The 18,430-nt window shown below is 45.3% G+C and overlaps 1 protein-coding gene across 1 annotated transcript in view; it reads right to left on the bottom strand.

Moving 5' to 3' along the window:
* LOC140198467 (uncharacterized) overlaps nucleotides 1–18,430 on the bottom strand; it is a 54,964-nt gene that overhangs the window by 16,654 nt on the left and 19,880 nt on the right. Inside the window, 3 exon segments of the mRNA XM_072259552.1 lie at nucleotides 8,175–8,267; nucleotides 8,347–8,798; nucleotides 9,670–9,801. Of these exon segments, the coding sequence (XP_072115653.1) occupies nucleotides 8,175–8,267; nucleotides 8,347–8,798; nucleotides 9,670–9,801 (677 nt within the window).

Genomic DNA, 18,430 nt, shown 5'->3' with positions numbered 1-18,430 from the left:
ACAAACAGTACAAATACAAAAAGGAGGAAAAAAGAAATAATAATAATAATAGTAACAATAATAAATAAACAATAAGTATCGAGAACATGAGATGAAGTGGGACCAGTACAGTAATGGGGCAGTGAAGTTATCCTCTCGGGTTAAAAAGCCTGATGGTTGAGGGGTAATAACTGTTCCTGAACCTGGTGGTGAGGGTCCTGAAGTTTCAGTACCTTGTTCCTGATGGCAACAGCAAGAAGAGTGCATGGCCTCGATGGTAGGGGGTCCCTGATGATGGATGCTGTTGTCCTGTGACAGCGTTACATGTTGATGGGCTGGTGTGGAAGGCTTTACCCGTGATGGACTGGACTGTATCCATTACTTTATCATAGCTTTTCCATAAAAAAGGCATTGGTGGTTCCATGCCAGGCTGTGATGCATCCCCTCAATATAATCTCCACTACATATCTATAGAAGTTTGTCAAAATTTTAGATGCCATTCACAAACTTCTCAGAAAGCAGAGGTGCTACATGCTTTCTTCGCAAAGGCATTTAAGTGCTGGGCCCAGGACGGATCTTCTGAAATGATAACACCTTGAGATTTTATATTGCTGATGCTCTCCACCTCTGATACACCAATGAGGATTAGCTCATGGACCTCCATTTGCATCCTCCTGGTCAATAATCTCCACCTTTGTCTTGCTGATATTGAGGGAGAGGCTGTTGCTGGGGCACCACTCAACCATATTTTCAATCTCCCTCCTATATCCTGATTCGTCACAACCCTTGATCTGGTTAGTGACAGTGATGTTATCAGAAAACTTAACTATAGCATTGGAGTTGTGCTTAGACCCACATTCAGAAGTACAATGTGAGTAGAGCAGGGGGCTAAGCACACAGCCTGTGGGGCTCCTGTGCTGAGGGGAATTGTGGAGTTGTTTTTGCCAACCTGAACTGACTGAGGTCTGAAAATTGAGGATTCAGTCACACAATCAGGTATTGAGGCCTAGTACTGGAAGCTTATTGATTAATTTTGAGGGGACAGTAGTTTTGAATGCCGCACTGGAGTCAGTGAAGTGCATCCTGATGTATGCATCTTAATTGTCGAGATGTTCCAGGGTTGAGTGAAGAGCCATTGAAATGGCATCTGCTGTTGACCTGTTGTGAGATTAGGCAAATTGAAGTAGATCCAAATTGCTTCTCAAGCAGGAGTGAATATGTTTCATCAACAACCTCTCAAAGCACTTCATCACAGTGGATGTAAGTGCCACTGAGGATAGTGATTGAGACAGGTTCTCTGCTCTTCTTAGTTACTGGTGTTATCAGGTTCATTTTTTCCTGTGGACTGTCACTTTAAAAAACCGAGAGATTTCGGCTGACTGCAAAATTGCTTGGTTACTATGGTGAAAGAGGTGGAGTTGTTTGATGGACAATGAATGTTTATGGTTTCTCGCGGCTTGTTTTGAATAAGCAAGGTCAGATGATCCTTTTACAGACACACATAGAGAGACACATGCTCAGAGTCGAGATGGTTTCGATCAAGGAAAGACACCAGTGAGTGAGGTCGCTGGTTTAAACTTTCAGTAGCCCAAAAGGGGTGAGATGAGATCAATCCAGAGTATTGATAATTGACTCTCACAAGGTACTGCAACTAGAAGAAGTTTTCAGAGGAAGAGGAGGGCAGGGAAAGGTTTGAAACAGAAGAAGCCTAGTGATAAAGAGATCACTGTTTGGACTCTCTTCTAAGTAGCCCGTAAGGGTGAGTTTGATTCCATTCGAATACGAAAGTGTGATTGTCAGATAGTTAATCCACAGGAGTGGGTTCTCTGGTGAGGCGATAACCTTTGTGATTACCATGTGTGTGTTTACCCTTTGTGCGTGTGTTAGTTCACTGAAGAAAGGCACCCCTGTGGCAAATCACTGAGTTATTTCATATGTCGTGGAACTTGATAAGTGGCTATCACGTTGTGTGTTTGGGGTAACCGTGCGGAATCTACCAGTGTGTCCTCCCTTGCCTGGGTGGTGGTTCCCTTGAAGGTGGTCCCCTTTGTGATAAGCTACTGTTGGTGATACTTCGTGCGAGGATTCAGAGGACAATGGAGAAATCGACGACACATGCTTATTTGTTTTTCTCCTACCGTGGATTTCGCCTTGGATTACAAATATCTCCCTCATCACAACTGTGCATTTGAACTGAACTGAACTTTCTTACATACCATCGTAAGACTGTAACTCTTGCCACCTGAGCTTGAATAAGTTTGGGAACTTTATCTGTATACCTATATATGCATAACACTGTTAGCTCTTGATTTACCTGGTTTAAGTTACTGTATGATGTAGTTACTAATAATAGTGTTTTGTTAACAGCAAAACCAGACTCCAGATGTGTTCTATTGCTGCTGATACTTTTAGTGTTGCGTGCATGTAACTAGAACTTTCCCTAGGGTTGCGTGTACATAACACTGGTCAAGCCTGCCTGAAGCAAATGGGTACATCAGACTGCAGAAGTGAGAGGTTAAAGATATCGGTGAACACTCCAGTCGGTTGATTAGCACAGGTCCTTAGGTCTCAGTCAGGTACACGGTCCGGGCCAGATGCTTTCCGTGGGTTGACCCCCTGGAAGGACATTCTCATTCAAGCTTCAGAGACTGAAATGGCAGGATCATCGGGGGTTGTGGAAGTTCATGAAAATACTTACATATTTTGATGGTCAAAATGAGCATGAAAAGCATTGAGTTCATCTCGGAGGGAATTTTTGCTGTCACGTATGTGGTTTGGTTTCACTTTTTAAGAGGTGTCATCACTCAAGCCCTGCCACAACTAGCAAACATCCTTCAGTGATTCAAGTTTGGTCCAGAATTGCCATTTTGCAAGTTCGAGGGCTTCCTGGAGACTATACCTGGTTGCCCCACCTGAATACCACTGATCTGGTTCATCCAGGGTTGCTGGTTAGGGAAAATCCTGAATGATTTTGAGGGATAACTCGTTTACAACTGTTTTTATAAAGCCTGTAATAGCCATGATGAGTTCATTCAGATCCTTCCATGAGTCCTTGAAGCAATCGTGTAGCCTCTCCTTAGCCTCCTGCAACTACCCCTGTGTTGTCCTTATCTGTGGACTCTTGCTCTTTAGCCTCTCCTGGATGCAGGTAGGAGGAGGACAGCTAAGTGATCAGATTTCCTGAAATGCGGTCCAGGCATGGAATGATAAGCTTTCCTAATCATAGTGTAACAAAGTTCAGGAGTGTTGGGACCCCTGGGGGTGTAGGTGACACGTTGAAGATAATTAGGCAGAGTTATCTCCAAACAAGCCTGATTGAAGTCCGCAACAATTATTTGAAATGCATCGAGATAGACTGCTTCCTGTTTGCTAATTGTGACGCACAATGTATCGAGTGTTTTTTTTAATATCTACTTTTGGTGGTATGTAAATTGAGGTCAGGATCAGAGAGCTCTCTTGGTAAGTAGAACAGTCAGCACGTAATCATCAGGAGTTCCAGCCCATGGGAACAAGAGTGCGTCAAGCCCGCTGCATTGAGCACCACAAAGAGTCTGTCATGAAAAACAGACACCATCTTTTGCTTTGTCCAAATTAGCAGTCTGGTCCATATAGCGAATCAAGAAGTCTTCAGGTCTTACTGACATATCTGGTATGTGTGGAGTGAGCCAAGTCTCCATGAAACATGGAACGCAGCAATTCCTCATTTCCCTCTGATGCACCAATATGTCCTGAGATCCTCAGTCTTGTTCTCCGCCGACTACATATTTGCTGACAGCAGGCTGGCAGAGGGAGTTTCATTCCTCTGCGTTTAAGCCTGGATTGGTGTGCTCCCTGTCTCCGTCTCTTCTAGCCATGGCAATAAACCTTCATCTATTTAAACGTGCAGTAATTGCATATTTGAGAGTTAAGTCCATGAGTCCTTCAGAGGATCATGAAATTGCTAATTCATTAAGACTGCTCAAAAGTACATCGCTTAAAATGGAAATTACAGGCTATAGTTTGCAGGACAGTAATACATAGAAGATAGAAACATACTCCGTAGAACACAGAAAACCTACAGCACAATACAGGCCCTTTGGCCTATAATGCTGCGCCAAAAGTGTAATTAGTTTAAAAATTACCTTGATTTACCCATCGTGCTCTATTTGTCTAAGCTCCATGTACCTTTCCAGGAGTCTCTTAAAATACCCTATCGTATCCGCATCCACCAACTTTGCTGGCAACCCATTCCATGCATTCACCACTCTCGACATAAAAAAACTTACCCCTGACATCTCCTCTGTAGCTACCTCCAAGCAGTTTTTTGTGCCTTCTTGTGTTAGGCATTTCAGCCCTGGGAAAAAGCCTCCCACTATCCACATGATCAATGCCTCTCGTCATCTTATACGAGAGGTGACTGATAAGTTCATGGCCTAAGGTAGAAGGAGTCAATTTTAGAAAACCTAGCACATTTATTTTTCCTACATTTACACATTTAGTCCAGCGGTCTTGGAGCATACGGATCCCTTCTTTGTAGAAGTTGGAGTCTTGGAACTCCAGAAGTGACCCACAGCTGGGGTGATTGATAAGTTTGTGGCCTAAGGTAGAAGGCAATGAGTTATTAATTTCAAACTTTCCTCATTTTCACTCAAAGAGTTGAACTGCACGTGCATGTAATGGGAGCTGTAGAACTCATCTCCTTCTACCTTAGGCCACGAACTTATCAATCACCCCTGCTGTGGACCACCTGGAGGTCCAAGATGCTCTCGTTACATGCACGTGCAGTTCAACTCTTTGAGTGATAATGCAGAAAGTTTGAAGTTAATAACTCATCTCCTTCGACCTTAGGCCACAAACTTATCAATCACCCCTTCTGTGGACCACTTCTACAAAGAGGGGATCCATATGCTTCACGGCCGCTGGACTAAGTGTGCACATGTAGGAAAAATAAATGTGCTAGGTTTTCTAACATTGACACCTTCTACCTTAGGCCATGAACTATCAATCACCTGTCGTACACCTCTATCAGGTCACCTCTCATACTCTGTTGCTCCCAGGAGAAACGGCCAAGTTCACACAACCTATTCTCATAAGGCATGCTCCCCAATCCAGACCACGTGCTTGTAAATCTCCTCTGCACTCCTTCTATAATTCCACATCCTTCCTGTAGTGAGGCGACCAGAACTGAGCACAGTACTCCAAGTGGGGTCTGACCAGGGACCTATATAGCTGTAACATTACCTCTCAGCTCTTAAACTCAATCCCACGGTTGATAAAGGCCAATACACCATATGCTTTCTTAACCACAGAGTCAACCTGCACAGCAGCTTTGAGTGTCCTCTAGATTCGGACCCCAAGATCCCTCTGATCCTCCACACTGCCAAGAGTCTGACTATTAATACTATACCTGCCATCATATTTGACCTACCAAAATGAACCACCTCACACTAATCTGGGTTGAACTCAGATTTCATGTGCTATCTCTACTTCCTTTCTTGAATAGGGGAACAACACCTGCAACCCTCCAATCCTCTGGAACCTCTCCTGTCCCCATTGATGATGCAAAGATCATTGCCAGAGGCTCAGCAATCTCTTCCTTTGCTTCCCACAGTAGCCTGGGGTATATCTCGTCTGGTCACAGTGACTTACCCAACTTGATGTTTTCCAAAAGTTTCAGCACATCCTCTTTTTCTGCTGTACATTTCCCTGAGAACATCTGCTCCCAAATTATGCTTCCAAGTTCCTGCCTGATAGCTTCATATTTTCTCTGCTCCAATTAAATGACTTGTCTGTTCCTATCCCTCTCCAATTCTATGGTAAAGGAGACCACTATCTCCAAAATGTTCTCCCACTGAGAGACCTGACACCAGACCAGGTTCATTTCCCAATACCAGATCAAATACAGCCTCTTCTCCTGTCGGCTTATCTACATATTGTGTCAGGAAACTTTCCTGAACACACCTAACAAACCCCAACCCATCTAAACCCCTTGCTCCAAGGAGATGCCAATCAATATGGGGGATATTAAAATCTCCCATCACAACAACCCTGTCATTACTGCACTGTTCCAGAATCTGTCTCCCTATCTGCTCCTCGACATCCCTGTTGCTATCAGGTAGTCTATAAGATAACACCCATTAGAGATATTGATCCCTTCCTGTTTCTAACTTCCACCCACAGAGACTCAATAGACAATCCCTCCATGACTTCGTCCTTTCTGCAGCTGTGACGCTATCTCTGATCAGCGGTGCCACGCCCCCACCCCTTTTGCCTCCCTCCCTGTCCTTTCTAAAACATCTAAAGTCTGGCACTCTTCAGTAGCCATTCTTGCCCCTGAGCTATCCAAGTCTCTGTAATGGCCACAACATCATAGCTCCAAGTACTGATCAACACTCTAAACTCATCTGCTTTGTTCATGATACTCCTTGTATTAAAATAGACACATCTCAAACCATCAGGCTGAGCGCATCCATTCTCTATCACCTATCTATCCTCCCTTTCACTCTGGCTGCAAGCTTTCTATATATATGTGAGCCAACAGCTCCTTTCCCCATCTCTTCAGTTTGGTTCTCACCCCCCAGCAATTCTAGTTTAACTTCTCCCCAATAGCCTTATCAAACCTCCCCACCAGGATACTGGTCCCCCTCAGATTCAAGTGCAACTGTCCTTTTTGTACAGGTCACACCTGCCACAAAAGAGGTCCCCATGATCCAGAAATCTGAATCCCTGCCCCCTGCTCTAATCCCTCAGCCTATTCCAGGCCGGCTGGTTGTGTAGTGACATCAGCACCGGACTTCGGAGCGAAGGCTCCCGAGTGTGAACCCAGTTGGCTCCCCAGGCGTGCTTTCCATCCGTGCTGGGTTGAGCCTCAAGCTAGCAACTCGACCTCATAAAAAAGAAATTGCCTGCTACAGAAACATCAACAGCAAAAAGTTGATGGCCTATGCTCTCTGTGAGTTTAAAAGGCAATTTCCTATTTCCTTCACTCTATTTCTATGCTCACTATCATGAGGGCGCAATCCCGAGATTACTGCCTTAGAGGTTCAGCTTCTCAGCTTCCTTCCCAACTCCCTGTAGACTGTTTTCAGGACCTCCTGCCCGTTCCTACCTATGTCGTTAGTACCAATATGTACCATGACCTCTGGCTGTTTGCCTTCCCATTTCAGGATATCGTGGATGATATCAGAAACATCCCGGACCCTGGCACCTGGGAGGCAAACTACCATTGGCATTTCTTTACTGCATCCACAGAATCGCCTGTCTGACCCTCCAACTATAGAGTCCCCTATCACTGCTGCCATCCTCTTCCTTTCCCTATCCTTCTAACCCACAGGGCCAGACTCTGAGCCGGAGGCACAACCACTGTTGCTTCCCCCAGGTAGGCTCCCCACCCCCCCACCAACAGAACTTATTGTTAAGGGGTTCAGCCATTGGGGTATTTTCTCATATCTGACTCTTGCCTTTCCCTCCCCTGACTGTTACCCACTTATCTGTCTCTGGAGGACCCGGTGTGACTACTTGCCTATAGCTCCTCTCTATCACCTCCTGACTTTCCCTGACCAGACGAAGCTCATTGAGCTGCATCTCCAGTTCCCTAACCCAGTCCCTAAGGAGCTGCAGCTCAATGCTCCTGGCACACATGTGGCCATCTGGGAGCCTGGGAGTCTCCCGAACATCCCAACCTGACACCCAGTGCAGAACACCGGCCTCGCTGACATACTTCCTATTCCTATTCTTTACAAGTAACTTGCCTCGACCTGTTATCACCGAAGCCCCATTGAGCCAAAGCCCTCCTACTCCGACTCCTGCTCTGTAAGGCTGTCTTCTTTTAAGATTCTTCATCTGGTCTAACTCGCTGACGTCCACCCACCCACCCACGCAGTCATGCCTCAATCAAACCGCTGAAGAAACATTTAAATTCTTCCTGCCGAAGAAATATGTATTTAGATTTTTTTTCAGCAGCCTGCAGAATGTTGCTGAGGTTTTGAAGTAGTCATCAGGGTTAAATACAGAAAGCGATTACAGTAGCTATTCAATCAACATGCCCGTGGGATGCCAGTGAAATTGTCGTGGTCACAGGGAGAACATACAAACTCCACGCAGACAGCACCAGAGGTTAGGATTGAACCCAGGGCACTGCAGCTGCAGTACTCTGCTTTGTGCATTAAAGAGAATAAAACTACACAATACTGGAAATAATGTTCAGGAAGCCTCACCCGAACTCCGGAAATCTCTTTCTGTTCCTTCTCCATTTCCTCTAGGTCTGATTTCCTTTTTGTGAGAAAGTCGAAGGAAGATTTAACCCGATCCTGGGAATTAAAGAATGAATAGATTAGACAGAAAAAAAACACCTCAACATAAACACGATCGAAAGCGGGTTATTTTTACCTTGTAAACTTTAGCGGCTTCTTTAATCGGCAAGAAGTTGTGAGACTTGTGCTCCCGCACATCTCTACAGATCAGGCAGATCAGTTTCCCGTCTGTCTCACAAAACAGCATTAGTTCTTCCCCGTGTTTCTCGCAGTGAAGTTTATTTTCCTTCTCTTTCGGATTCAGGTTTAGTTTTCGAGCTTTCTCAGACAGATTTGCTAAGGCCCGATTGACCCTGAGGGTGCGGTCCGCAAATTCCTCTCTACATTCCGGGCAGGAGTTTCTCACCTCCCTTTCCCAATACCGTGTGATGCAGGAGCGGCAGAAGTTGTGTCCACAGTCCAGTATAACCGGATCGGTGAAGAAATCCAGGCAGATGGGACAAATTACCTCCTCGGTTAAACTCTCGACCTGTCCTTTCAAAGCCATGTCAACTCCCGCTACTTGCAGATTCAGGGTACTGTACTTTCACCTTCGGGGAGCTGCTGAACCCATGCAGTTCCGTGATTGTCCACTAGACGAGCTGCAGTCCCGGGTAACGAACGTTGTTTCTGCAAGTGCTCAGTGGGAAGGAGTTACGGCCGTTTCCACACCAGGGTGGGATCAGAAACACGTTAAACAGCCGGAGAGAAGAGCACGGCTCGGTGTAACACAGGGCTGAAAGGGGCGTGTCCTGAAAAGAGAAACAGACAGTTGATGTTCCAGTTGAAGGATCTCGACCCGAACTTTCGGCTGTTCATTTCCTTCCACAGATGCTGCCTGACCCGCTGATTCCCTCCAGTATCTCGGTTATTTACCTGTCCATTCATCCATCTATCTATCTATTCATTCATTCATGTATTCAGATCGAGGACTAAAGAGAGTCAGACTAGCAGGTAGAATTATATTGGGGATGTGGGGAGGATGTTGTGTTGCGAGGAGAGAGATGCAGTGACGATGGCCGACATGTGGCTTTAGGGAAAAGTACAGGACTGAACATTATCCGTTACAGGGTAGGAAAAAATTCAAATTTTCAGCGGAGTTTGATTTTCACCGCCCTTCCTGTGAAGAAGCGTTCTGGCTTTTTTCCCCCATGACCGTCTCGGTTCCAATGGAAGGTCCTGTTTCCCTCACACTAGACACTGCCCACAAGTTAAATTATTTTCTAGAAATAAACGTTATTCATAATAAAATATTCACAAGAATTTTGTAAACTGTTTCCTATCTTTACCTATGAATTTACATAGTTATTGCGTTAGTTAGTTTTCTATTTCATTCATTAAAACCAATTGGGCTGCAGTAACTGATGTGGCCTCCAGGGGTCATTCACTGCTGTATTAATTGGGTTGGGAGCTTCCTCACCCAACCCGGCCACTCTCTGTCCAGTAGCGGAAAACCCTAATGGCTTCAGAGCGTCCCTCACCACGTACTCCTGCAGCCCGGAACGTGCCAGACGGCAGCATTCCTTTACGGATGTCCTGATGACCAACAAGTCTAGGGCAGACCGAACGGCGTCATTCACTGAGCTGATAATCTTTCAGCAGCATTGATGTCCGTTTTTTTTGTACGTCCCTGGGAGTTCCTCCAGACTAGCACCTTTAAGAAGTCCATCAGGAAGTGGTCAGCACCGAACATGCTGCACACAGCGTCCTCTGTCACGCAGCTGCTCGGCATGAACCGTGACAGAGGCCTCGCATCTTTCTCCACATCCTCTTCCCAAACCCACAGTCGGCAACGTGGTGAGCGACCGTCCTTTCCTTGCTGCTGTCATCTCGGGCAGCGCGTTGTGGACTGATGCTCCCGGCATGCAGCAAGGAGCAGACTGGGAGGGCCCCTCCATCTGCCATCTCTCCACGCGTTTATGCAACTGGCCTATTTCGTGCTGTATTCTTTGCCAGTCTTCTACACTCTTCACAATTCCACCAATCTTGGTATAATCCGCAGATTTACTAACCTATTTATCTGCATTTTCATCCAGGGTGTATATATGTATACACATCACGAACAGCAGAGGTCTCTGCACAGATCCCTGTGGAACTCCAATAATTACAGACCTCCAGCTTGAATAAGTCCCTTCAACCACGACCCTTTGTCTTCGATGCACAGCCAGTTCTGTATCCAAACAACCATTTTGCCGCGGATCCCTTGAGTCTTAATCTTCTGGATTAGCCTCCCATGAGGGACTTTGTCAAATGCCTTGCTAAAATCCATGTAGACAACATCCAACTCTCTACATTTATCAATCTCTCACGTCACCTTATCAAAAATACCATAACTGACGTGAGACTCACCAGTCTATAGTTCCCTTTCTAAACAGAGGTACAACAGTAGCCACTCGCCAGACCTCTGGGACCTCGCCTGTGCCAAGAGAGGACACGAGCATACTGATCACGACCCAGCAATCCATCCCTTGCCTCCTTCAATAACCTGGGGACTCATCCACCTGAATATTCATCTGGAGATTCAACACTTCCTCCTCCTTGATCTCTACATGCCCTAACGTATTTATACACTCAGCCTGATCTCCTGGTCCTCCATATCCTTTTCCTTGGTAAATACTGAAACAAAGCACCTCACTCACATTCTCTGCACCCAAGCGAATGTTCCCCTCTTTATCATTGATCGGTCCCTCCCTCTCCCTAGTTATCCTCTTACTTTTGATGTAGGTATAGAATGCCCTGCGATTCACCTTAATTCTACTTGCCAAGGACTTTTCCTGGCCCTTCCTGGCTTTCCTAATTCCCATCTTTAGTTTTTCTCTTGCATCTTTATACTCCTCATGTGCTTTGTTTGATCCTAACCTCCAAAGCTTTAAATATTTTTCCCTTTTCTTCTTGATGTAATTCATCACCTCTCTGGACACCCAAGTTTCTCTCATCCTTTCCTTCTATCAGCAACATACCTTTCTTGTAGTCTGTGCAATTGATCTTTAAATACCCTCCACATATCTAAAGTGGACTTGCCAGAGAAAAGGTGTTTCCAATTAATTCTTCTTTGTTCCTGCCTAATGCCCTTGTAATTTGCCTTACTCCAATTTTAAACTCCCCTGCAAGGACCATACCTATCCTATCTACAGCTATCCTTAATGTTCAGGAGTTGTGGTCACTCTTCCCTAATGGCTCACACACTGAAAGGTCAGTCATCTGGCCAGGCTCATTATGCAACAGCAGGTCCAATACAGTCCCTCCTCCTGTTGGACCAGCCACATATTGATTTAAGAAACCTTCCTGGATACACTTAACAAAATCAGCCCCATCTAAACCTCTTACACTAAGAAGATCCCAGCTAACAATAGGGAAATTGAAATCTCCCATGACAACAACCCTATTAGTTTTACACATTTCCTTAATTGATTACATACCTGTTTATAAATATCCCAGAGGCTATCAGGGGGTCTGCAGTGCAACCCCATCAGTGTGAGTGCATCCTTCCTATTCCTGAGTTCTACCCAAATGGACTCCATGTCTGGCTCCTCCATTATGTCACCACTGAGTGCCAGTTGTGATATTATCCCTGAGTAGTAGTGCATCCGCTAGTCTTGCGAGACTATGGATCTGCACCTGGAAAGTCTTCACTCTCCAGGGCGCAAGCCTGGGCAAGGTTGTATGGAAGACTGGCAGTCGTCCATGCTGCAAATCTCCCCTCTCTATGACACCAATATTGTCCAAGGGAAGGGCATTAGGACCCATACAGCTTGGCACCAGTGTCATCGCAGAGCACTGTGTGATTAAGTGCCTTGCTCAAGGACACAACATGCTGCCTTGGCTGGGGCTTGAACTCACGACCTTCAGGTCGCTAGTCGAACGCCTTAACCACTTGTTAACCACGTGCCCACACTTAGTAGTGCAACTCCCTCCACTTTTCCCTCCTCCTCTACCTTTTCTAAAACTTTGAAAACCTGGTACATTAATCACCCATTCCTGTCCCTCTCTCAACCAAGTTTCAGTAATGGCTACAATATCTAGTTCCATGTACTGATATATGCTCTAAAATTCATCAACCTCACCCATAACACTCTTAGCTTTAAAATATACACACTTCAAATTATCCAACCCGTCATAACTGTGAATTCTATTTTGTCTTTCAATATCTTCTCTAACATCAACCTTCTAGTCCAATCCCTCCCTTACTGACTTGGGGCTGCGGTTCCCCGCCCCTGTTAAAATTAGATTAAACTCTCCCAAGGAGCATCAGCAAACCTTGTGTCCAGGATATTGGTTCCCCGCCGGTACAGCTGCAATCTGTCCCTCTTGCACAGGTCGTCCCTTCCCTAGAAAAGGTTCTAATGATCCAAGAACTTGAAACCCTGTCCCCCACACCATATCCACTCATTCATTAATAGTAACACCCCATTCCTACCTGCACTTGCCCATGATACAGGGAGTAATCTGAAGATTATCACTTTGCAGATCCTGCCCTTAAGCCTCTCTCCTAACTCTTTATACTCACTGCATAGGCCCTCTTCCCCTTTTATGCTGATGTCATTGGTGCCAATGTGCACCACAGCCTCTGGCTGCTCCCCATCCCCCCTGGAATATACAGCAGCCACTCCGATACAAAAGACCATAAGATATAGGAGCAGAATTAGGCCATTCAGCCCATTGAGTCTGCTCCACCACTCCATCATGGCTGAAACTGGATCCCACTCAACTCCATACACCTGCCTTCTTGCCATATCCTTTGATTCCCTGACTGATCAGGAGTCAATCAACATCTCCCTTAAGTATACCCACGGACTTGGCCTCCACCGCAGTCTGTACAGATTCACTACTCTCTGGCTAAAAAAGAATCCTAATTACCTCTGTTCTAAAAGGTCAACACTCAATTCTGAGGTGCCGCCCTCTAGTTCTGGATACCCCCACCATAGGAAACATCATATCCACATCTGCCTTATCTAGTCCTTTCAACTTTCGGTAGGTTTCAATGAGATCCCTACACATTCTTCTAAATTCCAGTGAATACGAGCCCAAAGCTGCCAAATGCTCCTCATATGTTAACCCTTTCTTTCCCAGAAGGATCCTCATGAATGTCCTCTACTCTCTCCAGTGACAACACATCTTTTCTGAGATATGGGGCCCAAAACTGTTCACAATACTCCAAGCGCAGCCTGACTAGTGTCTCATAAAGTCTCAGCATTATCTCCTTGTTTTTATACTCTATTCCCCTTGAAATAAATACCAACATTGCATTTGCCTTCTTTACCAGAGACTCAAACTGTAAATTAAACTACGGAGTCCTTTTGCACCTTTGATGCTTGAACTTTCTCCCCATTTAGAGAAGAGTCTGCATTATTGTTCTTTTTACCAAAATGCATTATCATACATTTCCCATCTCTGTATTCCATCTGCCTCCCTTTTGTCCATCCTTCCAATTTGTTTAAGTCCTGCTGCAGTCACCTTGCTTCCTCAGCAGTACCTACTGATTCACTTATCTTTATATCAACTGCGAACTTTGCCACAAAACCATCAATTCCATTATCCAAATCATTGACAAACAATGTGAAGAGCAGCGGTCCCAATACTGATCCCTGAGGAACACTATGAATCACTAGCAGCCAAGCAGAAAAGGCCCGTTTTATTCCCACTCAATGCCTTTGCCTGTCAGCCATTCCTCTATGCATGCCAGTATCTTTTCTCCATAGGATTTTATCCTGTTAATCATTTGAGAACAACTACTTCTGTGGGACATATCTATCCTGTGCCTTGTGAACTATTTCCAAAAACTGCAGCCATCCCTTTTCTGCTGTGATCCCCACAAGTATCCCCTTCCAATCCACCTGAGCAAGCTCCCTCTCATGTCTCATTCCATTTATTCCATTGTGAAACTGATATATGTGACTTATGCTTCTCCCTCTCAAGTTACAGTATGAATTCAATGATATTATGATCACTGCCCCCTAAGGATTCCTTTATGTTAAACTGACTAATACATTCTGGGTTATTACACAACACTCAATCTAAAATAGCCTTTCCCCGAGTAGGCTCGAGCACAAGCTGCTCTAAAAAGCCATCTTGTAGGTATTCAAAAAAATCCCTCTCCTGCGATCCAGCACCAACCTGATTTTTCCAATCTCCTTGCATGTTGAAGTCCACCATGACAATTGTGACATTAACCTTACTACAAGCCCTTTCCAACTCCCTTTGCAATCTCAACCCGACATCTTGGCTACTATTTGGAGGCCTATATATGATTCTCATGATGGTTTTTTCACCTTTGTACTTCCTTAACTCCACCCAGAAAGATTTGACATACTCTGACCCTATGTCACCTCTTTCTGAAGATGTAATTCTATGTCTTACATACAGAGCCACACCATCGCCTATGCCTTCCTGCCTGTCCTACCTTTGATGTTACTCCCAACTATGACCTTATTTCAGCCACGACACAGTGATGCCCACAACGTCATATCGACCAATTTCTAATTGTGCCACGAATTCAGCTACCTTATTCCGAAAGCTATATGTATTTAAATACATCACTTTCAGTCCTGCATTCCTCGCCCTTATGAATTTTGCCTCTGTTGTACAACTTAACTGTTTGCTCTGTCTGCAGTTGTACCCAATCATTGGCTTCTCCTTCCTTACGTTCATATTACATATTACATCATCTACTTGTATCCCTGCAGGCTCATCCTCAGCTCTATCATACTGTTTCCCATCACCCAACCATAAGCCGCTCCCAACTGCTTTAGCAAACCTGTCCACAAGGATAGAGGTCTCCCTCAGATTCAAATGCAAGCTGTCCCTTTTGTACAGGTCACACCTGCCCCAGAAGAGATCCTCAGCTCCAATTCTTCAGCCAAGCGTTTATTTGCCACCTCATTCTATTCCTATCCTCACTGTCCTGTGGCACAAGTAGCAATCCCGAGATTATTACCCTTGATGTCCTGCTTCTCAGCTTCCTACCTAACTCCCTGTGATCTGTTTTCAGGACCACGTCCCTTTTTCTATCTATGTCGTTGGCACCAATATGTACCATGACTTCAGGCTGCTCACCTCCCTTTTCCTAATCGGCTCACCATTATCTGAATGGTGGCCGATTAGGCAAAGGGGAGGTGCAACGAGACCTGGGTGTCATTGTACACCAGTCATTGAAAGTGGGCATGCAGGTGGTGAAAAAGGCGAATGGTATGCTGGCATTCAGAGCAAGAGGATTTGAGTACAGGAGCAGGGAGGTACTACTGCAGTTGTGCAAGCCCTTGGTGAGACCTCACCTGGAGTATTGTGTGCAGTTTTGGTCCCCTAATCTGAGGAAAGACATTCTTGCCATAGAGGGAGTACGAAGAAGGTTCACCAGATTGATTCCTGGGATGGCAGGACTTTCATATGATGAAACACTGGATCGACTCGGTTTATACTCGCTGGAATTTAGAAGATTGAGGGGGGATCTTATTGAAATAGATAAAATTCTAAAGGGATTGGACAGGCTAGATGCAGGAAGATTGTTCCCGATGTTGGGGAAGTCCAGAACGAGGGGTCACAGTTTAAGGATAAAGGGGAAGCCTTTTAGGACTGAGATGAGGAAAAACTTCTTCACACAGAGAGTGGTGAATCTGTGGAATTCTCTGCCACAGGAAACAGTTGAGGCCAGTTCATTGGCTATATTTAAGAGGGAGTTAGATATGGCCCTTGTGGCTAAAGGGATCAGGGGGTATGGAGAGAGGGCAGGTACAGGGTTCTGAGTTGGATGATCAGCCATGATCATACTGAATGGCGGTGCAGGCTTGAAGGGCCGAATGGCCTATTCCTGCACCCGTTTTCTATGTTTCTATGTTTTCAGGATATTGTGGATGTGTTCAGATATGTGGCAGGCCCTGACAACTGGGAGGTAAACTACCATGCATGTTTCCTTTTCACGTCCACAGAATCTGTCCTCCTAAGTATAGAGTCCCCTATTGCTGCTGCAATCCTCTTCAGTTTCCTGCCCTTCTGAAACACAGGACGAGTCTCAGTCCCAGAGGCAAGGCCGCTGTTGCTTCTCCCAGGCAGCAGTACTCAAAATAGAGTACTTGTTGTTGAGGGGTCAGTCACAGGTGTGCCCTCAGCTATCTGAGGTTCTCCATTCCCTCTCCTGACAGTCACCCATTTATCTGTCTCCTGTAGCCTTGGGGTGACTACCTCCCTGTAGTTCCTGTCTATCACTGCTTTACTTTCCCTATCATTCTGAAGGTCATCAAGCTGCAGCTTTAATACGGTCTCGAAGAAACTGCATCTCCACGAACCTGGTGCAGATTTGGCCTTCAGGAAGGCTGGAAGTCTTCTGGAAGTCCCGCATCTGACACCCAGAACAGAACCCTGGCTCTGTAGACATACCCCTATTCTCTCAAGAGTTAATTCAGGAAAAAAAAAGAAATAAGGAATTAACTTACCTACTTATTTTGATTCTGCCTGTTCTCACCGAAGCCTTGTTGAGCCAAAGCCTTACTACTCTGACAATGGCCGCTCCACTAGGCGGAACCCCTCTTTTTTAGAGACTGGGGATTTAAAGCTCTTCGCTGGACCTGCGTGGGAATGCTTCTGTTGTGTCTGCACAGTACTCAGTGAAACACTTTGGCCAGGGAATCTCCTTTTTGAGCCCCTAACTATCAAGTCCCCTATAACTACTGCCTTCCCTGACTTTACCCTTTCCTGTCAAGCCTCAGAGCCAGCCCCAGTGCTAACAGCCTGGCAGCTGCTGTAATATGATGTGTTATCCCCGGAGCAGTATCCAAAGGGATATAATTGTTGCTGAGGGGAAGAGGCACAGGGGAGTCCTGCACTGATTTTTTTTAATCCTATCCATCTACTGTCCAAAGCCTCTGACACCGACATACAGTCCTCTCACCTGAGCCATAAGACCATAAGATATAGGAGCAGAAGTAGGACATTCGGCCCATCGAGTCTGCTCTGTCATTCAATCATGGGCTGATCCAATTCTTCCAGTCATTCCAACTCCCCTGCCTTCTCCCCAATACCTTTTGATGGCTTGGCTAATCAAGAACCTATCTATCTCTGCCTTAAATACACTGAATGACTTGTCTTCCACAGCCACTTGTGGCTACATATTCCACAGATTTACCTACCTCTGACTAAAGTAATTTCTCCGCATCACTGTTCTAAATGGACGTCCTTCAAATCTGAAGTCATGCCCTCTTGTCCTAGACTCCCCTAGCATAGGAAATAACTTTGCCATATCTAATCTGTTCAGGCCTTTTAACATTCGGAATGTTTCTATGAGATCACCCCTCATTCTCCTGAACTCCAGGGAATACAGTCCAAGAGCTTCCAGACGAGCCAGCAAGAAAAGTTTGCAGACTTGCAGACCCCAGTCAGATCGGACAGGCAACAAATTTTCCTTCACAATTACCATTGGCATAAGTGTGCCACAAGTCTGTGTACACAGACACCTGCTTTACTCGCTTTATACTTCTGACTGTGGGACTAAGCAGAGTTCCAACTCCATATTTTCAGTTTGCTGATGACTGTTGTTAGCCGAAACAAAGGTGGTGAGAAATCAGCTTATGGGGGAAAGACTGAAAACCTAGCTGAGTGGTGCCACACCAACATTCAATGTCAGCAAGACCAAAGATATGATTATTGACTTCAGGAGGAGGAAGATGAAGGATCATGAGCCAATTCTCATTGGGGTGTAGGAAATGGGAAGAGTCTGCAACTTTAAATTCTTCAGTGTTATCATTTCAGAGGATCTGTCTTGGGTCCAGGACATAAGCGCATTACAGAGAAAGTATCTCTAATTTCTTAGAAACATAGAACATAGAACAGGATCAGGCCCTTCAATAATCAAGACATCCATGACTCTGAGTTAAAAAACTTACCCCTCACATCCCTGCGAACCTACACAAACCCACCATCACGTCCTGGAGGCCACATGGCTGGCAGTGGATGTGTGTGCCCACACTGTTGACGTACAGGATCCATCTGAACTGTGTTGAATGAGCGACACGACAAGTACAGACACAGACATCCATTCATACCTGCTCACATACAGAGGGCAAACGTGGACATGTTAGGCAGGCGCTGGAAATAATAATGATAAATAAATGAATTTGAATCTGAGCCATGCACTGTGAATGTTGCACCTGCACAGGTTTTCAATGAATAAAAATAAACTTGAAATAGCAAAA

This window comes from Mobula birostris, chromosome 5, assembly GCF_030028105.1.
Source record: "Mobula birostris isolate sMobBir1 chromosome 5, sMobBir1.hap1, whole genome shotgun sequence".
Lineage (NCBI taxonomy): Eukaryota > Metazoa > Chordata > Chondrichthyes > Myliobatiformes > Myliobatidae > Mobula > Mobula birostris.
Note: the sequence above shows the minus strand (reverse complement) of the source record. Positions and strands in the feature narration are given on the sequence as shown.